The 24,017-nt window shown below is 32.2% G+C and overlaps 1 protein-coding gene across 6 annotated transcripts in view; it reads left to right on the forward strand.

Annotated features, from left to right (window-relative positions):
- The window catches only part of LOC106106289 (chaoptin), a 59,708-nt gene that overhangs the window by 22,077 nt on the left and 13,614 nt on the right, over positions 1-24,017 (forward strand). For 5 of the 6 annotated variants that reach the window (XM_013286848.1, XM_013286846.1, XM_013286844.1 and 2 more), the window contains exons 3-4: positions 19,134-19,223; positions 22,957-23,161. In XM_013286848.1, the coding sequence (XP_013142302.1) occupies positions 19,140-19,223; positions 22,957-23,161 (289 nt within the window). In that variant the 5' untranslated portion in view covers positions 19,134-19,139. Of the gene's footprint in view, positions 1-19,133; positions 19,224-19,572; positions 19,725-22,956; positions 23,162-24,017 lie in introns of those variants that run through there. The other variant, XM_013286849.1, reaches the window with a different exon arrangement.

The following is a 24,017-nucleotide window of genomic DNA, read 5'->3' on the forward strand; positions in this document are numbered from 1 at the left end:
GTTTCTATAGAAATAAAATACAACAAAAGGTTTGTTATCTTTTACTGTTTTTAGTCTAAGCACAAAGGAAAAGAAATCTTCTTAAGACTTTGACTAAGGAAGTGCCGGAAAAGGCAACTTTAAACTTTCAATTGCGAAGAGGGCAATTGTAAAATAACATTCTTTTGTTAAAAGATTTATTTTTTCTTCTCCAATTAAAATTGTCAGATTGTTTAATGTAATAGTTACCACGTATACATTACGTAGTACTGAATTACATTCAAATTGTGCAATACAATCTTACTAAAATTATAAATGCGAAAGTTAAGATAGATGGAGTTTGTAGCCTAAACGGCTTAACTGATCTCTATAAAATTTGGCACAGATGTAGAGTATGGTGAGGAAGAAAACATAGGCTACTTAGTTTTTTTTATTAAACGCGAACGTAGTCGCTGGCGAAAGCTAGTCTTACTATTATGCGAAAGTTTAGATGGGTGAATGTTAGAGTTTGTAACCTAAACGGATCACGATTAAATTTGGCATACATGTATGGGATAGTTTGAAAGAATACATAGGTAACTTACTTTTTATTCCACGCGTAAAGCATTATTAATCATACTTCATACTAATATTATAAATGCTAAAAATGGATGGATGGATGGATGTTTGTTAGAGTTTGTAGTCAAACGGCTGAACAGATCTCGATGAAATTTAGTATGGATATAGGGGATAGTCTGGAAGAACACATAGGCTACTCACTTTTTTTTTTTAATTCCACGCGGAGGGAGTCGCTGACGAAACCTAGTAAGTATATAAAGCATTAGTAAATCAATATAATTTATCCAGACTTGCAGAATTCCAGATTATTAGAGATACCTTTCATGGGCGCAGAATCCATTGTCAATGCAAAAGTAAATCGCTTTATCTGAAGCCTGATAAATGTTTTGCGGCACAAAAGAATCTTTTCTACTTTGAGGTTATAACGTTAGCATGGACATCGTCAGCCGATGATTAAGGGGGAGACAGACGACTAAGGAGGCTGAGTGCCCTCCCCCTCTGGTAACGGCTATTATCGTTAGTAATTTCAAAGGTTATTTGCTGAGCAATATTTATTAGTCCAAAACCGAATTATATGTATTACGTCTGTCATATAATTTGTAGAAGCCTATGTAATGTAAATGGTAAATTATATAAATTAACGAATAAATATTTAAATTACATTGAGTCGACATGTGACGGACACAAATGGTCTCGTTAAAGCGGAGCTTTGATATGTTGGAGCAGAGATAGCTCGAAAATCATATTCATTTTTGGAACATCCTGTAGATTAAATGATGAGCAATGGAAAATGTAAGAGAGTAGTAATAAAAACATTCAGTTTTAATTTAATTTAAAACAGTTTAAAGATTTTTTTTTTAAATTGAAGTCGACACGAAGTTTTTTTTACAAAGCTCAGCACTGGATTTTCTTTGCCTTTGCCTTTTGTGTCAAGACGACTGTTTACTGACTAAAGGATCAAACTTTTTCATTTCTTTACTTTTCTTATTATTGTTGCAAAAACATTTATTTCTACTTCAAAGTAAATTGTTGCAATTCACACTATAGTATACTGAACAGTTTGAACCATAATTTCATTTTTAAAATAATACTAAGAAAACCCACAGTGAAACTAGTATTCCATTTACATTTAAATACACGATTATGAGTAAGTTCAGTGACATAAATTACATATGCGTAAAAAAAAATGTAAAAAAATCTGCAAACCAGGCAATATCAACTACTAGCTGTTCCCGTGCGGCTTTATCCGCCTGAAATTATAAATAATCTATTTTATTGTTTACATTTGTCAAATTATCAATAGCAAATGTCAAAATGACATGACATTACAAATCTTGACAGTCTTGCTTCCTTGATGTTGGCAGCAACTTATGGTCTCTTTCCCACATTAGGGATTTTATCCAAAATATTAACCCCCTAAGTATAGCCTTAAGCGTGACGTAAGTGTAGGTCTTTTTATTAAAAAAAGAATTATTCAAAAACATGCTGTAATTGCTGACATCTTAGGCAATAAAGAAGTGTGTGTTGACGCTTTCTTATTATAATATAGATTTAATTTTTAGTAAATTTAATTAGCGCCTGTCATTATTTACGAGCAACTTAATAATTCTAAAGACTGCCATAAAAGGACAGCGTCAAATCAGTAAAAGCTTCACGATGTCGAAATCGTTAGCGGTACGGACCACGCGGATGGCTAAAGAAGTCCGTGTACAACAGCCCTAAGCAAACTTCAGTCCAGTCCTTGTACGTGGAGATTTAATTTCCTTATTCCCGTCGGTCCCGGATCCGTATTACTAGGGACCGCTGATTGCTTTCCTCATATACGAGTTATTGTTAAGGGATTTAACTGAAAGGGCGACGTCTCAAAGTATAGTATGCTATTATATATTATAGTACTAGCTGTTCCCATGCGACTCCATCCGCATAAAATTATGAAAATTTTATTTTATTGTTTAAATTTGTCAATTTCTCAATAGCAAATGTCAAAATGACATGACATGACAAACCTTGCCAATATCACTTTCTTAATATTGGCAGCAACCTATGGTCCCTTTCCCACTTTACGATGTTATCAAAAATTGTTTACCCCCTAAATTTGATGGCGTGAAAATATATAGCCTAAAGATTTACGTAAGTGTACGGCTTTTTATTAAAAAAATAATTATTCAAAAAATTGTTTACGCTTTATTATATTAGTATAGATGGTTTAGTATAGATGGTTTTTATATATTTTATACTCTTTGACCCTGTGTTATAAACACTACATAACTGAGCTATAAAACTAAACGTCCATGGAGTAGAAACAAGTTTAACAAGTCTACATTACGTGCATTTCAAGCCCTCGACATAATTATGCACATTATAAACTTGCAAGGTCACGTTACAGTCAAGGACAAAAAGAGCGCAAGAATATATCATAGAGTAGACTCTATCACGCCTATATCTTACTAATATTATAAATGCGAAAGTTTAGATGGATGGATGGATGGATAGATGGATGTTTGTTAGAGTTTGTAGCCTAAACAACTGAAAGGATCTCTACAAAATTTGACATAGACGTAGAGGATAGTCTGGAAGAACACATAGGGTACTCACTTTCGTTTTTTTTTAATTCCAGGCGGACGGAGTCGTGGGCGGAAGCTAGTTAAAAATAAGAAATAAAATTATTTTTTCTCTAATCTTATTAACTGAATACGGACTTATAAATCGACAACCTTTCGCCCGCAACTCGGTCCGCGTGTTATTAAAAAAACAAAATCAAGTAGCCTATGTGTTCTTCCAGACTATCCTCTACCTCTGATTCAAATTTCATAGAGATCCGTTTAGCCGTAAACTTTCGCATTTATGTTTAATATTAGTAAGATTTTATAAAGAAATCCTTCGAGATAGTCAAGCGCAACGGTAGGTTATTAAATACCAAACACGACAAGCATACATACGTGGTACAAAATGGTAGCTTTACCTCTTGCTTTTGTTCCACATGTTACGTAAAATAATTTTCCTACTTTTCGCAGACATCTCGCAAACGTGCCCTCATGCTCGCAGCTTACAACAAATAACTATAAAATACGACGGACGTATTATGAATACGAATGAGAACATGCAATTTATCACTTTGAAAACGATTCTGACCGTAAATTACACAGCGTATTAAAAAAAAATGTTTCCCGTCGCAAGGTGAACGTTAAAAAATATACTTTTTATCGTTATATTGTAAAAAACATACATAATAGGACTTTGTATTCAGTTATAGTTTGTTCCCGCGACCTTGTCCACGCTGAGAATAAAAAAAGCCTATGTATTCTGCCAGATTATGTTCTACATCTGACCAAATTATCGATATCCATTAAACTGTGTTGGAGTAAGAAACACGCATTCAAACATTCGCATTTATAATAGTATGATTTTCGTTGTTGATATAAGTCGGCATGCATGCATGTTGCATCATTCTTACTTTCAATTGGTCAATTGCTATTGATTACAAACATCAGACAAAAATATATTATGTATTTATCTATATCTAATACATAAAAGACACATCGATCACTTTTGTTCCGCTCATATTTTATTTAAAAAACTTTAAAACTAACAACGCTACAAATCCATTAGATTTGCTCGTAGCACAACAAAAAGGATAAAATAGTAAACAAAAGAACATAAAACATGTTTTTACAAACGATTTATCGTTCACCCGTTCTACGTCCCCCTCGAGAAACGCTGAAGCGCAAATCTGCAGCACAGCTTCAGCGCTCCTTTAAATTTCTCCAACAAATAAATATATGCGCTCCTCGACTACAGTTGTAAATGCGACTGCGGTAAACTGCGACGTTATTCAATTCGCAACTTTGTTGTTTTAACTTTAGAGTTCAATTTACAATGGTAAGTTGAAGTTTTCGGAGTATGAAATTGGTGGATTATTGGATGTGCAGTCGTGTTTAATGGAAAGTAAATGGTCTTATTCTTCAAGGTACTTTACCTACAGATGTTGGGAACGGGAAATTGGTTGATGTACGATGAATACGAACATAAATAACGCTAAATAATCTATACTTCTATACTAATGTTATAAAGAGAAATTATTTGGACATTTGGATTTATGTATGTATTGAAATACCTCAAAAACTTATTACCATTAAAACTATGCTACGTTATAGCTGAGTAACATAGGAATATTTTTTTAATTTCACGTGGACGAAGTCGCAAGCAATAGTTGATTAAAGCACAATTAAAGTCTCTAAGAACTATTCAAATATGAATACTAAAGCCTTAAGTAAAGTTTTAGTAATGTAACTTTAGTAATGTATTATGTTGTTTGAACCAATACATATCATTGCCAAGTGAAATCAGATTAAATGCCGAGTTTGACCTATCTACACTCCCAGCCTATTTAGGTTTAGTGTTGGCGAAAGTCATTGTGAAGTTCGATTATACTGTTTGATATACGGTTACCGCAGAGCAAAACTTTGCCACTGTTCTACATACAAAGTTCTATCGGTAAATCTTGCTTCTAACTTTAATATTTCATTCTGTATTTACTAAACTCGTTACAGCTTTGATCAAGTTTGATTGCTTACGTGTACTACAAAAGTGACTTGTAATTATGTTCCCAAGATCTTGACAATTGAAACAAGCCTGTATACTGACTTGTATGGTTTAAAAACTGTAATGGTCTTAAGGACGCAGTTGTATCCACACATCCCAAAGTGCTCACATTGGGGAACTATTTTCATTAGTCATAAGGCACGCGATTTCGTTTCTTTTCATCTATCCAGTAACTTTGTCAATGTTACAAGTCAATCTTACTTGTATTATAAATGCCAAAGTTAATATAGATGGATTTTTTTGTGCCTATACTGCTGAACAAATCTCGATGAAATTTGGCACATATGTAGAGGATAGTCTGGAAGAACACAGGCTATTTATTTTTGTTTTGCGGATGGAATCGCGTGCTAAAGCTAGTACTTTATAGTTCAACATCAGTTTATATTTAGATTGATATCCAATTTGCCATTTCATTAAAGAGTGAAGACTTTAAGCTACTTTCAAGGCTTTATCGGCGGTTTTAAAAGCTTTAAAACTTTCTCTCCCCGTTGATAATGAAAAACAAAGTTGTTGTTAATTATAAAAAAGCAAATTTCGTGTGAATATTTAATCTTTTATTGGCAGTGTACAGCGACGGTAAATTACGAGAGTTTCGTTGTTGATGGCTTTTTTGAACAACAAACTTTTCAACGTAATACAACATTGTACGTTGTTTTTATGTTAATTATATCGCTTTTAATTTAAATATCTCTATTAAAACAAATTATTAATTACCTATCGAGGGGATACAAAGAAAGGGAAGTATAAAATGAATTATGAATGAAGAGGCTATTAGCAGTTTTTTTTTTTTAATTAATGGATCACTGGCAGCATAAGAGTCTTCTCCGCACTGCCGCTAATGCGTTATTAATTTTGTACAGATTAAAATAGCATGTCCATTTAATTTTAACGCGTGAAGAGGTTCAATTAATTTTACACGATTCACTTCGGTGCGGAATATTTAATATAACAACATCTATTTTTATACATTACTCTTTCTATACAAATATATTGTAAAAGTAGCTTTCGCCCGCGACTCCGTCCGCTTGGAATTAAAAAAAGCAAGTAGCCTATGTGCCTTCTTCTAGACTATCCTCTACATCTATGCCAAATTTCATCGAGATCCGTTCAGCAGTTTGTCTACAAACTAACAAACATCTATCCATCCATCCATCTAAACTTTCGCATTTATAATATAAGTATAATTGTAAAATTTAGATATGTAAATATAGAATGGGTTTCGAAAGGGAAGAGGGTTTACCGAAGGATGGGAACCTTAGGTAGGACAAATATCCTTTTTTTATACATCCACTCCCCCGTTATTTTAAGCCAGGCAATGCATATGAAAATGCAGATGTCTATAGGGCATGGTTGGTTCGCTGTTTTACTTCAATGCGGTGGCCGCTTGTATCTTTGTCACCTTATAATGTAACAAATAGCATTTACATCATCATCAGCCACTATCTGTTTACTACTGGTGAAGACCAAAAAACAATACTGTTATAAATCAAATTTTCCTCATTTTTTGTTTATTTGATTAAATACTTTGCCTTGTGTTAGAGTATCTTTTAACATTTCTTTAATATAGCACGAAAACGATGCGTAGCTCTTCTTTTACGACTGAAGTGTATTCAATCAGTACCTTTCATCACTCGTAAGCATCTGAAGTTAAAATCTCCATTGAAACCGTCTACTGAAAGTCGATTTTTGCTAATTAATGACCAGTAAAGTATTCTCACTTTTTACGTGAAGCCGTACAACGTAGAACAAAAGCGTCTTTGTTGTCCGAGATTTTACGTTAATTATACCTCTATAAATTAATTTTATTATCCTCATTTAAGTAAGCTTTTGATCTCTGTTGTTAAATCTAATTAATTTAGCCACCGTAGTTTTAATAAATGTAGTACTAAGATAAATTTGAAGGCATCCTAACTGTCCCAGCGACTACATTCGGCCACTTTGTTGCTTCCAGAATAAGCTCTATATGCTAAGTTTCTTAGAATGCCGTTCATAATTTTAGGATATACCTTGCAGGAGACTACGACCGTGTATTCCTCCCCAAAATTTATTCAGATTGACACAATTTTTGCTATAATGAGACCAAAGTTGTTTAAATTAACGTAGAAATTAATTGGACTATGCTCCAAAGTTTTTGACAAACCCTCATCAGATTTCCTGATTAAATCTATATGTTATTTATAAATTACATACTAAGGTCCTGTCCCACCACTGGCTGATAGTATCTCAGCTTCAAAATTACGTCACTCTCAGATAATAAACTCCGATATTTCCGTCACATTTACACGTTGGATTGTTATCAGGCAATTTACAATTTGGTTGGACAGGCCCTTAGTGTACTATACATTTGTAAATACTATATATGGATAGGTACAATAAGCAAATCAAATAATCAACCAAATGAAAACCTTTCAAATGAATGTAATTTTAGCAGTCGCTACACGTGGCCCATTTCCCAAATTTCTCTATGAAATTCGAAATATGAAATTCTTGCATGACTTTTCATTAAAAGTATGTTAATTTAGTAGATTGTTATAGTAATTAGCGTTAAATTAATTATTTTCATTAGCTTAAGTTTACCCTTACCCCTTAACTTCTTCGTCAATTAAGGGTAGGCAACGCATCTGCAATTGCGGATGTTTATGGGCAGTGGTCGCTTTCTATTTCGATGGATTGAGTTTGCCGCTTGCTCGTTTGCCACCTTATGTTATAAAAACACAATCAGCTTATAAACTAATAGAAATGAAATTCACTTTTTTAATGTCATCATATTTTTTTATTTATTTATTTACTAATTTTCTTGTACCATTCTAACTAAGCTCTAAGTTTGTACTAGGAATATTTTACAATAGTCAAATGGTGGGATTCGAACCCTCGACCACGTGATCGTAAATCCGTACTAACCACTAGGCTATAAAACTTCTAAAGAACTAAAACTCTTGTAGCCGTTAATTAAATATTAAATCTTCATTAACGAGGACTTGGTGTTGACAGTTTTATCAGCTTATTAGTAAGTCTGAAAAGTTTGTCGGTAACCATCATTATTAAGCTATAAATATATTTTAAAAAAATCAATTGTCTGTACTTTATAGAAATAGGAGATATTTCGGAACAAAGAATTAACTTATATTCCGAATAAGTGTGTGCTAAGTATTAACAATATTCGAAGGACAACGGACTATTCAATGCAAACAATCTAATTTTTTCTCTTTATAACGTTAGTAAAGACTAGCTTTCACCCGCAACTTCATCATCAACGACATCCATCCATCTAAAGTTTTACATTTATAATATTAGTAAGATTATGGTCAACACAATTTTATTAGCGTGTATCAATTTGATGAATTGTGTTTACAAAAACAATGCACATGAGATAGCGCATGTGGGAAATGTTTTTATAAACATTTTGTGTCTGCGATATTGTTACTCTGTGACTCGATGATGAGACATGTTCCCAATGGCTCTGATCTTACAAAGATAAATAGTAACAGTTATATTTATTTTGGTATATTTTCTACAGATAGACATAATGGATTATTTTTATTCAACGATACTGGCCTAGATTTTATAGACGTTTAACCTTTTTGGCGAGCTACTAACAATTTTTTAACTATTCGTTATTTTTCTTTTTTGGATCCTTCGTAATTTTACTTCTGGATGGATGTCTATTAGACTTCGTATCGGAAATTGCTGTACTGATCTTGATGACATTGGACATGGATGTAGAAGACAGTCTGGGGAGAAGACACAGACTGCTTATTTTTGTTTTTAAATTCCAATACAGGCGAAAGCTAGTCTGCTAAAACTAACTAAACTAGTGTCTATTGGCATTGATTAACCTCAAAAACAAAAAAAAATGTTTCGGTAAAACTGGCGATAGAAGATAGAAGTTTCTTCGACAATTCAACCAAGCAGTACAAAGTTTGTTGTGTTCAGGACAATAGAATTGTTATGCAATACTATTGAAAGAAAGTTCAATGGACTCCAGATTGAAAAGAAATAAATCAGTTTCAAAAGTTTCTTACCTAACTTTCTATCTGCAATCATTTCTTTTAATCTTTGTCTTCCGTTTATATAACTACAGTAATTGTTTTAACTTTTTTATATTATCACTTTGTTTTACTATTTTAATTTATTTTAGTCGTTAGTAAAATTAAATATTTAACGTTAAACTCAGATTTATTATTAAAAAGATGACAAAATAATGTTTTCTAATGGACATAAAAGTCCACTAGAGTCCAAAGAGAGATTTATATTTTTTTATGTATTGAAATAACTCGAAAACTACTGGGCCGATTTTAAAAATTCATCCACCGTTAGGAAGGTAATTTGTCTGTGAGTAACATAGGCTATATCTTTTGATTTCACGCAAACGAAGTTGCGAGCAACAGCTAGTTTGAGTAGTTTGCTAGTAGTTTAAATAATATGTGTTACAATCCTTATTCATTGTTGCATCCAAATCCCAATTTAATGGGAAAATTCCTGTGCGACTTTGTCTTTACACTTTGACATTAACCCGTTTTATCGAACACCAGTAAACTTTATAGCTGAATATATTACATTGTTATGCTACGGTACAGTATCTGTTAAATTTTAATTAAACTCCGACTATATTACTCAGAAAAATTATAGTAAAACAATGTAATTGAACACGAATTTTAAGTCTTCGACCGATACTGAAAAAGCCAATGTGATTATATGTTTCACCATAAATGTCAGCACACTGCTTTTGGTACTAGTTATTTACGATTTATTGGTCTAGCTTGCATTTCGCAAGCCTATAATAATGTTTCAAAAACCATAATCTATAAAAAGATATGACATCTATTTTACTCCTAAAATCCTAATAACCCTATTCTTAATCTATGATGGGAACAACAGATTTTCATCTGTCTAATAGATCTGTCTATTATAGTTTTATCAGCAGATCTTTATTCATGATACAATTAAAAAGTTATGCAAAGACCTCTTACGAACAGAAGCTTAATCTTTATTGAACCATCTAAACGTACATTCACGTACAACGTTAACAAACATCGTCTCATATTTTCAACGTATATTATCTTCATATGTCTTTTAGAAGAACTTAATGAATTTCTTTAATGCTATTCTGTTTTCATTCATCTTGCGTATTAAAATATTATTAAGCCATAAACTGAATCTATGGCCAAAAAACGGCCCTAAATGTTTGGTAAAACTCACTAATTACCACAGCATAAATCATTTTTATCGCTCTTCTTAAATCATTTAAGAAAATTTACTGAACAATCTTATTCTTGCACGTTACAAAACGATTTCAACTTTCCGCAATCACGTTAAAGTTCATTTTCAAATGTAGAATTCTTTACAAAGAAATGCTAGTGGCAGCGGGTTACATTTTTATGTTTTTTAATTTGTAACTCTTGTGTAAATTAAGAAAAAACTTTAACGTTTCAACAATTTATTTACACTGGAAGTTGAAACTATTTAGTTAATTCTTTTCTTAAATTCAACATTAGTTTTATAATAGTTATTTACGTAGACACACGTTTTTTTTTCTTTTATGAAATAGTGTTGTAAAATCTTTCGTTCATGACTGTACATATTACTAACCTTACCCAATCTTACGCCCGCAGAAATGTTATGATTTAAATTACACGCATCCTGTCGGATATTAATAATCACACTAATAAATCTCTATCGCTTAGTTTTTATTATTTTTTTAATATACAAGCTTTCGCCCGCAATTCCATCTGCGTGGAATTTTTTTTAAAAAAAAAAACAAAAGTATGCCTGATTGTTTTCTTTGACTATCTTTACATCTGCGCTAAGTTTCATCAAAATTAGTTCAGCAATTTAGACTACAAACTCATATTAGTATATAAACTTGTATTAGTCAGATAAACAAATGTAAATGAAACGATAAATCTTGCGGTACAAGAAAATCTAGATAAAGTCACTACATAAAACTCCTGAATAATAATAAAAAGGGAAAATGTAAAAGTAATCCAATAAATGGTTAGGTACAACGTTCTCCAATATCTTCCCGTCTCGTTAATTCCGCTTCGTAATAACGAAGCCAATTTAATAGTATTTTCTTACATTCTGAATTGAACATAGCTAACAACTGACGCAACAGTAACTGATCAAAACTGTTTTCAAACCAGATAAAAAGACAAGATTTTGAATATTCATCTATATCTATACTAATATAATAAAGAGGATAGATTTGTATTTTTGGAGTTATGTATGTATTCGATCCACGTAAAAACTACTGGGCCGATTTCAAAAATTCTTTCATTGTTAGAAAGGTAATTCATCTGTGATTAACATAGGCTATATTTTTTTATTCCACGCGAGAGAAATCGCGAGCAACACCAAGTCTAATATAAAAAACGTTTGTAAAAGTTACTTTTAGTACTGATACACTATAAAATATTTTTTTAATTTTTAAAATCACTTTATTTATTATTTATTTAGTATCGTGCTTTTAACGTTGTGTAGATTTCGTCTATCTATCGACTTGTAGTTGATTGTTTTTCGTTGGTTTTGGCAACGGGCGAGAGGGAAGTTTGTTTTCCGGTTTCGTTTGTATTTGAGCTATTCTTTTTGTCTGTTGGTTAATGAAACCGCTTCGTATATTTTTATTAGAACGACAAGCTTTTATTCTTTGTACTCTTGTTTGTTTCTTGATTGATCTATGTGTGATTTATCATAGTTCAATTAGTTTATATATATCTATACTTATTTAAAAGAGGAAAGATTTTGATTTTTAGATTTTTGTATGTATTGAAATAAAATAAAAATGACTGGGCTGATTTGAAAAATTCTTTCACCAATAAAAAGTTATGTCATCACTGAGTAACATATACTTTTTTAAGATTTTTTTTTTAATTCCACACTGACAAAGTTGCAAACAACAGCTACTTAGATAAATTATTTTATCGTAATTAACGCAAAGATCTTTAAAAAATTACATACAGAAGAAGAAAGAACTATTCTTCATTTTTTTCACTTTATTTATACATTTATTTACACCGTATTTTTTGTTACATTAAACTCTAACTAAATTCAAGAGTACACAGTCATTTGAAGTAACCTAGTTCTAATTCGCCGGACCCAAATCTGTTAGCTTGTTTGGCTTCGTTTGGGCATTTAGTGACTGCGTTTTTTCACTAATCGCATACCATACATACGTTCGCTTTACATGCAACAGTTTTCTTAACATATGTTTACTTTTTTAATATGGTTCTCGGCAACTGTCGAATAGCGGGATTCGAATCCTTGACTGCAAGATCGATATTCTGCACTCCAAACCATTAGGCTATTGGCACTTACAATAAAACTGGTACGAAAACATTATAGTTTCTAAAATTCTCATTAAAAACAAATGAATAACACACTTTTGTACATGTTTTTCAACAATGGACAGTCACGGAGAGAGAAAACCTTTCTCATAAGATCCACTCGTTTGAAAGCAAAGAGTAGAGGATATATGGGTCGCAAACAATTTATTGCAGGTATAAACTGTAATTTAATTAGATTTAAGCTCAACTTGAAAGGTTTATGGGTAATTTGGAAGGGATAAGGGACATTATTACGTTGTGTTTTTGATACATTGCATGGCATGTTCGAGTATTCATCTACCTATACTATAAAGAAGAAAGATCTAGATTTTTGTATGTTTTGAAATAACTCAATAACTACTAGGCAGATTTAAAATTCTTTTACCATCAAAAAGCTACCTTATCACTGAGTAACATAGACAAGAATTTTTTTACAATTTATAATACCACGTAAACGAAGTCGCGAGCAACAGCTAGTGATTAAATAAACAAGCTCTCATGACTATTAAAATTCTTGTTTAGACACGATTCTAAAAGGAAAAATAGACGTGACTGCTAGCCTATTATAATGGAAAAATGTTTGTTTAAAATTTTCGAAAAGTTCTCCATCCTTCATTATTCTTTTTGGCGGACTGTATTTGCAATCTATATCTATACTAATGTAATAAAGCGTAAAGACACACTATTTTGTGGCGTAGGATGTCAGCAATTATAGCATATTTTTGAACAATTATTTCTTAATTGAAAAGCCCTACACTTACGACACGCTTTTGGCTATATGTTTTCAAGCTATTAAACTTAGGGGGTCAATAAATTGGGAAAAAACATTCATGTAGACAGGAACCATAAAAGCTGCCAACATTAAGGAAGCAAGGTTATTATGGTAACGGTTTTGACATTTGCAATTGAGAATTTGACAAATATAAACAATAAAGTAAAGTTTTTATTATTACATGCGGATGAAGCCGCACGGGAACAAGTAGTATAGTATATTTGTATCAATATATTGACCCGTATCCAAAGTTGTAATGTAGAAGTGCACTTAGACATGCGAAGCGGCGAGTGTTTATTGAGTAGTTGATAACTCCGCTGAAATGTTTATTGCGAGTATAAACCGAATCTACAGATCATTTCACAAGAATATCTTTGCGTGTAGTTGATATAAATTACGAAACAAGTAATAATTCACACATGTAGTTACAGAATAAAAGCTACCCTACCTATTATACTAAGTTACTCGACCCATTACAATCGGTTTTTACTATAAAATTTAAATGCGAAAGTTTACATGAATGGATGTTTTACTTGATATCTCCATAACGGCTTAATGAATCTCGGCAAATTGAAAATGATCTCGGAAACGTGTATAATGCCCTTGAGATTTGTTTGATTCGTGTATTTACTCGATAACTCATTTTAACCTATTTCAACTCAATATTTCAATCATTCAACTGGATCCTTTATATTACGCAGACGAAGTCACGGATAAAAGCTAGTACTAAATACGTTTCGCAACCTTTTATGAATCCAATTAGAATAGGCTATTTCGATAGGTATAAACGGTAGGAGCCTATTCTGTCCAAAACTCTACCTGTACATACATAAATATTTGTCTGGGTATTCATAAATAATTCTCATTATATTTGCTATAAAATATTCCGTTTCAAAAGTTAAAATTGATAAAAATACTTTTGAATACGTTATTAGGGTGCCAAGGTACCTATTTCCCAGGTAACGTAGTATTTAGGTCACCTAGCAGTAGGCTGACGTAAAAGCAGTAACCCATAGGCGATGGAAACCGGCCCATTTCCCTCGCCAGACGAGCTTCATCGAAAAATAATTTTGATGCGCTATTCATATTTTCATTGAAGAAACATTTTTATGGTCCAATTTAAAAATTATTCGATACGTAAATATTTTAAAAACTTATAGAAACTACCTTTCGCCCGTGACTCCTTCCACGTGTAATTTAAAAAGAAAACAAAAGTGAATAGCCTATAGGTTCTTCCAGACTATCCTCTATATATGCCAAATACCATCGAGACCTGTTCAGCCGTTTAGGGTACAATGTACATATAGCAAACATCCATCCATCTAAACTTTCGCACGTAAGATGTGACTAAGTCACCTTAACTTAAGGTAGACTCCGAGCCCCTCAATGGGGATTTATAATTGGTGGTAATGATAAAGATGTGAAAAACAAAGAAATAACTCTCAGAATGCAACTAAAATAGCAACTGGTTCTTAAATCAATTAATGATGGAACATGTCTCATGTTACAACGAAATAAGGCAAATAACGAGATTAAAGCAAAATGTAAAAATATGAACGCGCACGCCCGCTGTATGCAAATTCAAAGATTCTGTTTTTATTTTAACATACGCTTCATGTGTTAATTAAAATTTACCGTATGTAAATGTATTTTACTTTTAATAATGAATAATTGGAACTTGTAAAATGAGTGTTTTAAATATTATACAATTCGTTTTATGAATTTCCTTTAGATTTCCATTGTTAAACATCCATCCAACATATATTTGTCTAAGGGCCTGTCCCACCAAATTGTAAATTGTCTGATAACAATCCAACGTGTAAAATATGTAATGGAAATATCGAGTTTTCAAGTTTTTAAGCTATCTGAGCCTCTATCTGTGGTGGGATATGCCTTAAGTTAAGAGAAAATGATGACAACATTTTTGTATGAACATATCTATAAAAATATTTTAAATTAAACGAACGAAGTCGCAACAGCTAGTCGTCAATAAAAACCCATAGTTACAAAGCGTTTGTGGTTTTTCATTTCTTATATGTGGTTTTTCTTGCACTCTTGTATATTTTTGTCCAAGATTTATGTCAGAATGAATGCAGTCTAACATTACTCTAAACAAGAAAGTCTTCATATCCCGCTGGAGTCAGCTGAATTAAAAAAAACTAACCTCCTGTGTAGATAGGAAAAGGCGAAATTTTACGCAACCACAATGTTCCTGTGAATTTTACGCAACAAAAATATGTAAAGTGAATGCACCTATTCATAAACACGGGGGTCGTTTAAATCTGAACTTTCGGTAGTATGCAATAAAGTTTAATTTCCAATTTGGATTTTCAAAATTTCGGGTGTTTCAAAGCAAACTAACCGTCGACTGTTGCCCGTTGTGTCGCATTTGCTTGTTAGCAAGCTGCTGTAATGTTTTTTTAAACTGAAATGAAATTTTTTGGGCAAAAGCTTTTGAACTTTGAGCCTCTATTTCTTCTCATGCATGAATTTAATTAACATTTATTTTAATTATTTGATATTAATTTTAATCGTATGAAATATATCTAATATTATTCTTGCTTTCATTAATATTATTCCTAATTTAAATAAAGTTTGTTTTACATTTTATAAACAGTGTAATGAGCATTCAACACCTTTTTACTTTTTTAGTTTCTTTTTCTTAATAATTTCCCGCTAAAATAAAGTGTACATTTCTTTCTTGGCACTAATAGAGGCGGCAATTAACTGCTTGTTAGCCTCAACGTCAGTAAACGTTGCAACTTAAAGCCGCATTAATTTACGTGTGTTGCTATTAGTTAATGCTAAATCGTAACTCAAATAAAAAAAACGATTAACATTTTGACGTTACAAATATTTGCAATAGTAATTAAATTAAGTTTTGTAATTAATAAATAAAATATTACAGTTTTGTGTGATAATGTTAAGTATGGTAATCATTTACAACTTCACAAAATACATCTAGTATTTTTTTAGGGTCTGTCCCACCAAATTGTAAATTATGCGATAACAATCTAACGTGTAAAATATGTTATGGAAATATCGGATTTTGTTACTTTATCTGACAGTGACGTCATTTTTTAAGCTATCTGAACCTCTATCAGCCAGTACTGGGACAGGCTCTAAACCTTAACTTGGCAGAATTTTATTTTTTCGAATATCAAAATAATATTCACAGCACTTAACCTTGATGACCCAAAGTGTTTAGAAAAAAATTGATGTATCTCTACAGATACACTACCAAGAAAAGGGTTCGATAAAGTCCAATCTGACTAGCTAACTAATTTAAAAAAATCTACTGAACTTGTTTAAAAAAATTAAAAAAATACGTGAGATTTTAATTGTAGTGTGTTGGTAACATATAATATTTTTAACTACAAAAAACTCCGTCGAATTCTTTCTATTCGAAAAAAATTCTGCCAAGTTAAGGTTTAAGAGTTAAACTGATTTTGGTTATAACTTTACCTTTACTAAATTATGAAATTGTTCCTCTCAAACTATACATTTTTAAAAAAATCTATTTTCTAACTACTCGTATTTCTGAATGAAATAAAAGATTCAGGAAAATATTTGTACATGAAATTGCTTTATGTTTCCAGTATTTGGGAAAATTTCCCAATGGATTTAGTTCGGTAGTAGAGTTTATTGTAAGAGTGGATCGATTTTGAAAAAAGTTTATGCGATTGTTGGGATGTTTTGATTTAATACGCATTTCGTTTTTATTACATTCAAAATGTTCTATGTTCTACATTTCTATTGAAATTTTATAATTTAACTAGCTGTTCCCGTGCGGCTTAACCCGCAAGGAATTATGAATATTTTACTTTTTTGTTTTCATTTGTAAAATTATTAGCAAATGTCAAAATGATATGACAAACCTTAGCAATCTTGCTTCTTATGGTCTATTTCCCACATTAGGGTTTTTATCCAAAATATTTACCCCCTAAGTTTAATATCGTGAAAGTATATAGTCTTAAGCGTGACGTAAGTGTTGGGCTTTTTATTTAAAAAAAAAATTATTCAAAAACATGCTGTAATTGCTGACATCTGAGGCAACAAAGAAGTGTGTGTTTACGCTTTATTATAATAGTACTCGTATAGATTGAATATAAATTTAACCTCTAAAACCTATAGTTGCAAAAATTCAAACCTTATTCGCATTAGTTCCTATCGGAGCATATTGTAAGGGCTTTTGACATTGCACACACCTCACTTGACTCCTACAGCACTTCACGTGAGCATGTAAAAGTGTTTGAACTCTAGGATAGCACACACCTATAGATCTCTATAGCTACATTGATTAACAAACAATTCATATCTACTAATAGTATATAGAAAACATTTTTTCACCATTAAAAAACTACGTTAACAGTGAGTAACATAGGCTATAGTTTTACTATTTTTTTTAAATTCACGACGCTGAAGTTGTAAGCAACAGGTAGTTAATTAATAATTAATCAGTCAAGAGATACGTAAATAAAAAGATTACTAGAAAAAATGTGTAAAGGGGCCAGCTGAAAACCGGCGCAGTAACAGCCTGCGCCGTCCCTGCATTAGCTGAGCTTGCCACCTTTTGCCACATTTCCTTTTTATACTAGCTCTAAGGTATTGTGTATTAAAGTCTTATGTAGTTTTTTGTGGCAATAAAAATTCTATTTATTTATTTTATTTCACTATTATTTACAGCTTATAAAGGCATAAATCTGTTTTTAAGGATTTTTTTTTAATTCTATGTTATAAACAGTATCAATTCTTAACTGTTTGTATCCACACGTATCTATCCAAAAAGAATGAGTGAGCTAGGTAGTAACCCACGGTTTTTTTGTACTAACTTTTGCACTGTAGATGAATCCGGATGAACCACAGTCGGCATTTTATGTAGGTACCCTTTTGTTTGTACTTGCCAGTGAACTTGGCCTAGAAAATGTTCCCACACAACTATACAGTATAGCACTGTCTGTTTTTAATTAAAACAGAGCGTGCTTTATGACAGTCTCGTTTCATTCACTCCACAGTATATATTTTTATTTTTGAAAACGTGAATGGTACTTTACATATAAAAGCCAATCGTGAACGACCTTGAATTCTTTGAATGGAAACTATTTTCTAACGTGTTTTTTTTTTATAACATAAGGTGGCAAACGAGCAAGCGGCCACCTGAATACGCCATAATGGCGAAGCGACCGCTGCCCATAGACATCCACAATTACAGATGCGTTGCCTACCCTTACCCGACGGAGGAGGAGACGCACATAAAGAGGATATTTTTCCTATTCTTCTCCTCCACCGTCAAATCCACTTTTTCGTTCCCATCCTCTCCTTATAAGAAAAGGGTGGTAAAGAGAAAGGGATTTAAATTAGGCCTCCGGCACCACACTCATCAGACGAAACACGGAATTGCTTCCATTTCACGCCTTGTCTGTCTTCTGTGTGGTCGTGGTATTACACCGGGCGTGCCGGCCTATTCGTGCTAAGATCTTAAAGCGGGCACTACCACTGTTAAATAAAAACATTACACGTGTAATAAAAGCTTATCCTATTCTGAAATTGGTATTTTTCAATACATTAAATATGACCAACTAAGAATGAGCGCACCTTCAACTAAACTGTCGCACAACTGTTTGGTCTCGGTTTATTCTTGTTACATTATATGAAGGAGCGTTATCTACTCGATTTTTAGTTATGATCTACACAGTTGAATTTGCTGCGAAACAAACGACAATCGCACAACAGTTCTGTGATAGTTTAGTCAAAGATGTGCGCCCGCTCTAACTACTAAATCCAATAAACTGAAAGGAAGCTTTTAGCAGTGAATTATTTAGCTGGTTATATCCTAACGGAACCAGGCTTCATCTAAAGGAGAGTGGGACATTGACTTATTGCATTTGTTTCTTTTTCAGAGTTTGATGGCGATAATCAAGTTTGGCTACATGCTCGTCGTTGTCACATTACTCCTGATGATATGGGCCTCTTTGGCGAGAGCATTAGAAGTAAGTACGAATAAAATAATTATTAACAAATTTATAACACTATTCCAAATTTTCATTAACACATCCATGGTTTATTAGATTCAGTAGACGCAATTTTTTGTAATTCCTTGACAATCGTTTACTATCTACAGGATGTTCATAAATCTACATGTAACTAGTAGGAATTGTACTTTGATGATTGATGCCAATTCGGGTACCAATGTCTCCGTTTTTGGACACCCTGTATTAGTTTTGATATCGTAGGTAAATTAAAAATGATTAAAACTTTAATTAAAAAATGAAAATTATATTCCATTGGCATAATGGCAGTTTTATTTGTATTGAAGATATGGTGTAAATTTTTATACAGTAAACTGAAGCCGACAAACCGAAGCTGCAGGCTGGCGGAATGCTGCTTTTACCGTCTATTTTTAAAAGAAAAAAATGAAGAGACTATATCTGCCTCTAATAGCTCTACTAATTTGTTGCCGTCGGTCCAAGTGTTATTCAGGACCTATTAAGGTATTTTTCCACTGCGGATGATTCGCATTTCGTGTTTCACGTTGTATTGTGGTGACTTGATTGGTACATATTCATTGTTGTCGAAATTCATTGCAGCTAGATATTAAATGCCCGTTTTGATAGCTACGAAATACTTCAAACGAATTCACATCATAAAAACGTCACTAGAACGTAGAATTCGTATATCAAAGCTATCGATCATTAAAGAATTAAAAACTATCGAATGATTATGTTATCGATGTTTTGGTGCCCATCACTAATTTCTATCTATTCCATTGACAGCTGTCAAAACGGGTTTGCTGTTAATAAATTTAGAGCATTGATTAATTAAAAAGTACCCGACAAGTTCTGATTGGTGTTAACATATTTAGTTTAATAAAATTAACGTTTGATCGTTTTTGTTGTTATACTAACAAATACTAACTCCGTTAGATTTTCGAATTAATTGTGACTAATTTAGGAAAACGCTTCGTTGGTTTTTCTTGTAAAATGTTTGGCTTTGTATGGTTTTGGTTATGGATTCTGTTTTGGTGTATTTTATAAAACTTTCTGATTAGACATAAAATAGGGAAAAAATGTGTTTATACCAAAGTTTACTTTTTCCAATTTTAATGATGTCGATGTTATCAAACCTCAATGCAACACTAAAAAACAAAACTCAACAAAAAATCCAATACTAAAATATATTTTTTAAGAGTAGATTTTAAAAACACGACTGTTTTTTTTATTTACAACCTAACTTTTACTCGTGAGTGCACTCGGATTAAAAATTATTCAATAAAATATCCTATGTCGGTCTGCAATAATTTAGCTTTGTACTGTCAAAAGGATTAATACAATCGAGAGAGCAGAATTTGAGTTTGTTACATACAAAATACAAATCTCTCTTTGTTATATTAGTTGAAGTGGACCGTAATGAGGCATAGATCATTAAAGCGTAATTTTTGATTAAACTTCTGTGGTTTGATATTTAAACGTTCACATGTAAAGTATCGAGTCAATTTTATTGCACAATAACAAACGTGCCCAATGTAAATGTAGGTAAATATTCCCTAACACTCAACTGACGTATAACTCTGAAACGTTATTACTGGAATTAAAAGACGTGCTCATGCCGTTGTTCGCTTGTTAATGTACGTTGCTCCCTTTATTACGAGCAATAGGGTTGTCAGCATACTGTATTTCCTAATTAAAGTTTATTTTATTAAACATAGCTGTTGCTCGCGACTTCGTCCATGTGAAATAAAAAATGTAGTCTATCTTACTCACAGATAAATTACCTTTCTGACGGTGTAAGAATTGTTTAAATCGGCCCAGTAGTTTTTGAGTTATTTCAATACATACAAAAATACTTCTTTATTCTTTTTAATATTAGTATATATGAATTCGTCAAGTGACATCTACCTTATAAAGACTATTACTCTACTATCGTATACAATACTTTTACAAACTAACCTACGATTAGATACCAGGAATATTTTATAAAATATTTTACGTTATTATACGTTAAACGTAAGTTAAAATTCAGTAGCAAAAAATTATTACCCTTTTCATTTTAGTATAACAGTCTATTACAAACATAACTTGTAACATTTATAAAGTATCGAACAAATAAAATATATTACCAAGATCAAATAGTTTCCTAAAATATTTATTTGCAAATGGCAACCCTACGTCGAATAAGAAAACCAATAACACTCCATAGTAGAACCCTCGAAAATCCATCTACGTAATATAGCTCCGTAAATAGAAATTGGCAAAACATTTAACTGTTTTATATCTTATCCAAGTTGAATTATGGAATAATACAAATGAAAAAAAAAACATACAGACGAATTGAGTACCTCCTTCTTTTGGGAAGTCGGTCAAAAACATTCGTAAGTACATTTCTATTTTAGTATTCACCTGTTTAAATGTTTCCTTTTATAAGCAAAGCATCTTTTACTTATATTATTTTCAATACTTATCGATGACATAATTTTTATAGTATGTAGGAAAAATGGTTATAACATTTAACATAACGGAAGTAGTCAGTCATAATAACCAGGAACCAACGGTGTGTTCTTTGAAGCTTATATTGCTGAAGTTTACGGTTGGAAAATGTTATATTAAATGAATATCATACTTCATACAAATATTATAAATGTGAAAGTTTAGATGGATAGATGGACGGATGGATGCTTGTAGCCTAAACTGCTGAACGGATCTCAATGAAATTTGGCATAGATGTAGAGGATAATCTGGAAGAACACATAGGATACTTGGTTTTGTTTTTTATTACCACGCGAATGGAGTCGCGTGCGAAATCTAGTATTAAAATAACTGTTTAAGCATAAAATCTAACAGCCTTACAAATAAACGGTATAAAGTTACACTTAGGAATAAACTGAGTATAAGCAAATTTGTACTAATATTTACTTATACTCAGTTTATTCCTAAGTTAAACTTTATACCTCGTTTATTTGTAAGCCTGTAAATAAATAAATGAGCAAACAAATAAGTAATTAGATACGTAGTCGAAAAAAAGGTTCTACAAAAAAATAGAAAGATATTCGATATTTGGCACGCTTTCGGAAATAGTTTCCTTGTCGTATTAATATCATGTTTTCTTGTATATTTTCTACCAGAATATTGCCATTTTCCTTACTCAACCATCTCAACATTCATTTGATCTACAGCTTATTTATTCTATGCTTACAAAGCTCTATTTGATAGATATCTTTATCTATCAGATAAAAAGCAAACTAACTAAACAAAGTTGTTGTGCGATCGTTCGTTTTCTTGTCTTAAAAAAATAGAGAGTCTGCACAGTTTACTCTTCTATGCATCTCTATCTGCCGTCATATTTGAATTCTATCTCTTCGTACTCATAACCTTCCACGAAATCCATCCTTCTATCTTGTCTTGCGTGATTTACTTTGGTATCGTGAGTAACAGGTAAAGAAATTACCCCGAGAACATTTTTACAAGCAGCATTCCTACTGGAATGCAGTTGTCAGTGTAAATATTTACATTAGCCAGATTTTATACCCACATTAATTTTCAAAGACATAATTTAACATAAAAACCATTAGCGTAACACAACAGATGTAATCTCTAAATTTCTACATTTCAGTATGATTCCAAAATTAATTTTATCTACACCAAATTGCTAACACCGCACTCACACATCATTCACACATACACACAAATGTAACAACAATGGAACTTCTAATGGTGCATTTTGTTCTAGATACACGTGGACACTGGCCATCCGCCGTGTCTCTTCCAAGCGCTCTGCACGTGCTCGAAGCCTGCGGGCGACCTGGGCATAGTTACGTGCAAACACGTACCCATCCTCAGGGTGCCCGCAGCCGTCAACAGTTCCAAAGTATTCACGCTACAACTCACGGGGAACAAGATTAGAGACCTGGAACCACAGTTTTTTCAAACGACAGGTAAAAAATAACTATATTCACTGTCGCCCGTGACTTTGTCCTCGGAATTAAAAAGCTTTATTAGGCCTATGTGTTCTTCCAGACTATGGCCTACATTTATGCCAAATTTCAGAAAGATCCGTTAAGCAGTTTTGGAGATACGTGGTAACAAACATTTAGCCATCCAATTTAACTTTCGCATTCGTAATATTAGTAATATTTAGTCAAAACGACCTTTTTCTTAAATGTTTCCCCCCCTGGAGTCGATGTTCATTCAAAGTTAAACATTAATAAATTAAAAAAAAAACTTTTTATCAATTATGAATAATCATCACCATTGTTATCATCTTCGTGCACAAATATATTAAAAAAATCATGTTTCGCGTTTGTCCAAAGATTATTCAAGTAAAGCTTCATTCACTGTCAATAACTTAAGTGGATTGGTTATAACTAACGTCCCACGTATATGTGATGTAAGCCTTTAAATGGATTATTATTGTACGGCTATTTTTATAAGTCCAAGCTTAAAGGTCGCCTACTCACTGATAGGATTTTCCGCCTCGTTGAATTCTATGTATAGAATTGGCATTTCTATAAATGTTAGTGGGAGTTGCTATTTGTGCTTTCTCTTGATGTTTATTTTTACTTAAAAGCATTATAAACCAAAGAATACGTAACTTTTTATTTCTAACTAGCTGTTCCCATGCGACTTCATCCGCATAAAATTATGAAAAATTAATCATATTGTTTTCATTTGTCAAATTATCAATAGTAAATGTCAAAATGACATGACCAACCTTAGCAATCTTGCTTCCTTGATGTTGGCAGCAACTTATGGTCTCTTTCCACATTAGGGTTTTTATCCAAAATATTTACC

This window comes from Papilio polytes, unplaced genomic scaffold (genome assembly GCF_000836215.1).
Source record: "Papilio polytes unplaced genomic scaffold, Ppol_1.0 DF822289.1, whole genome shotgun sequence".
Taxonomy (NCBI): Eukaryota; Metazoa; Arthropoda; class Insecta; order Lepidoptera; family Papilionidae; genus Papilio; species Papilio polytes.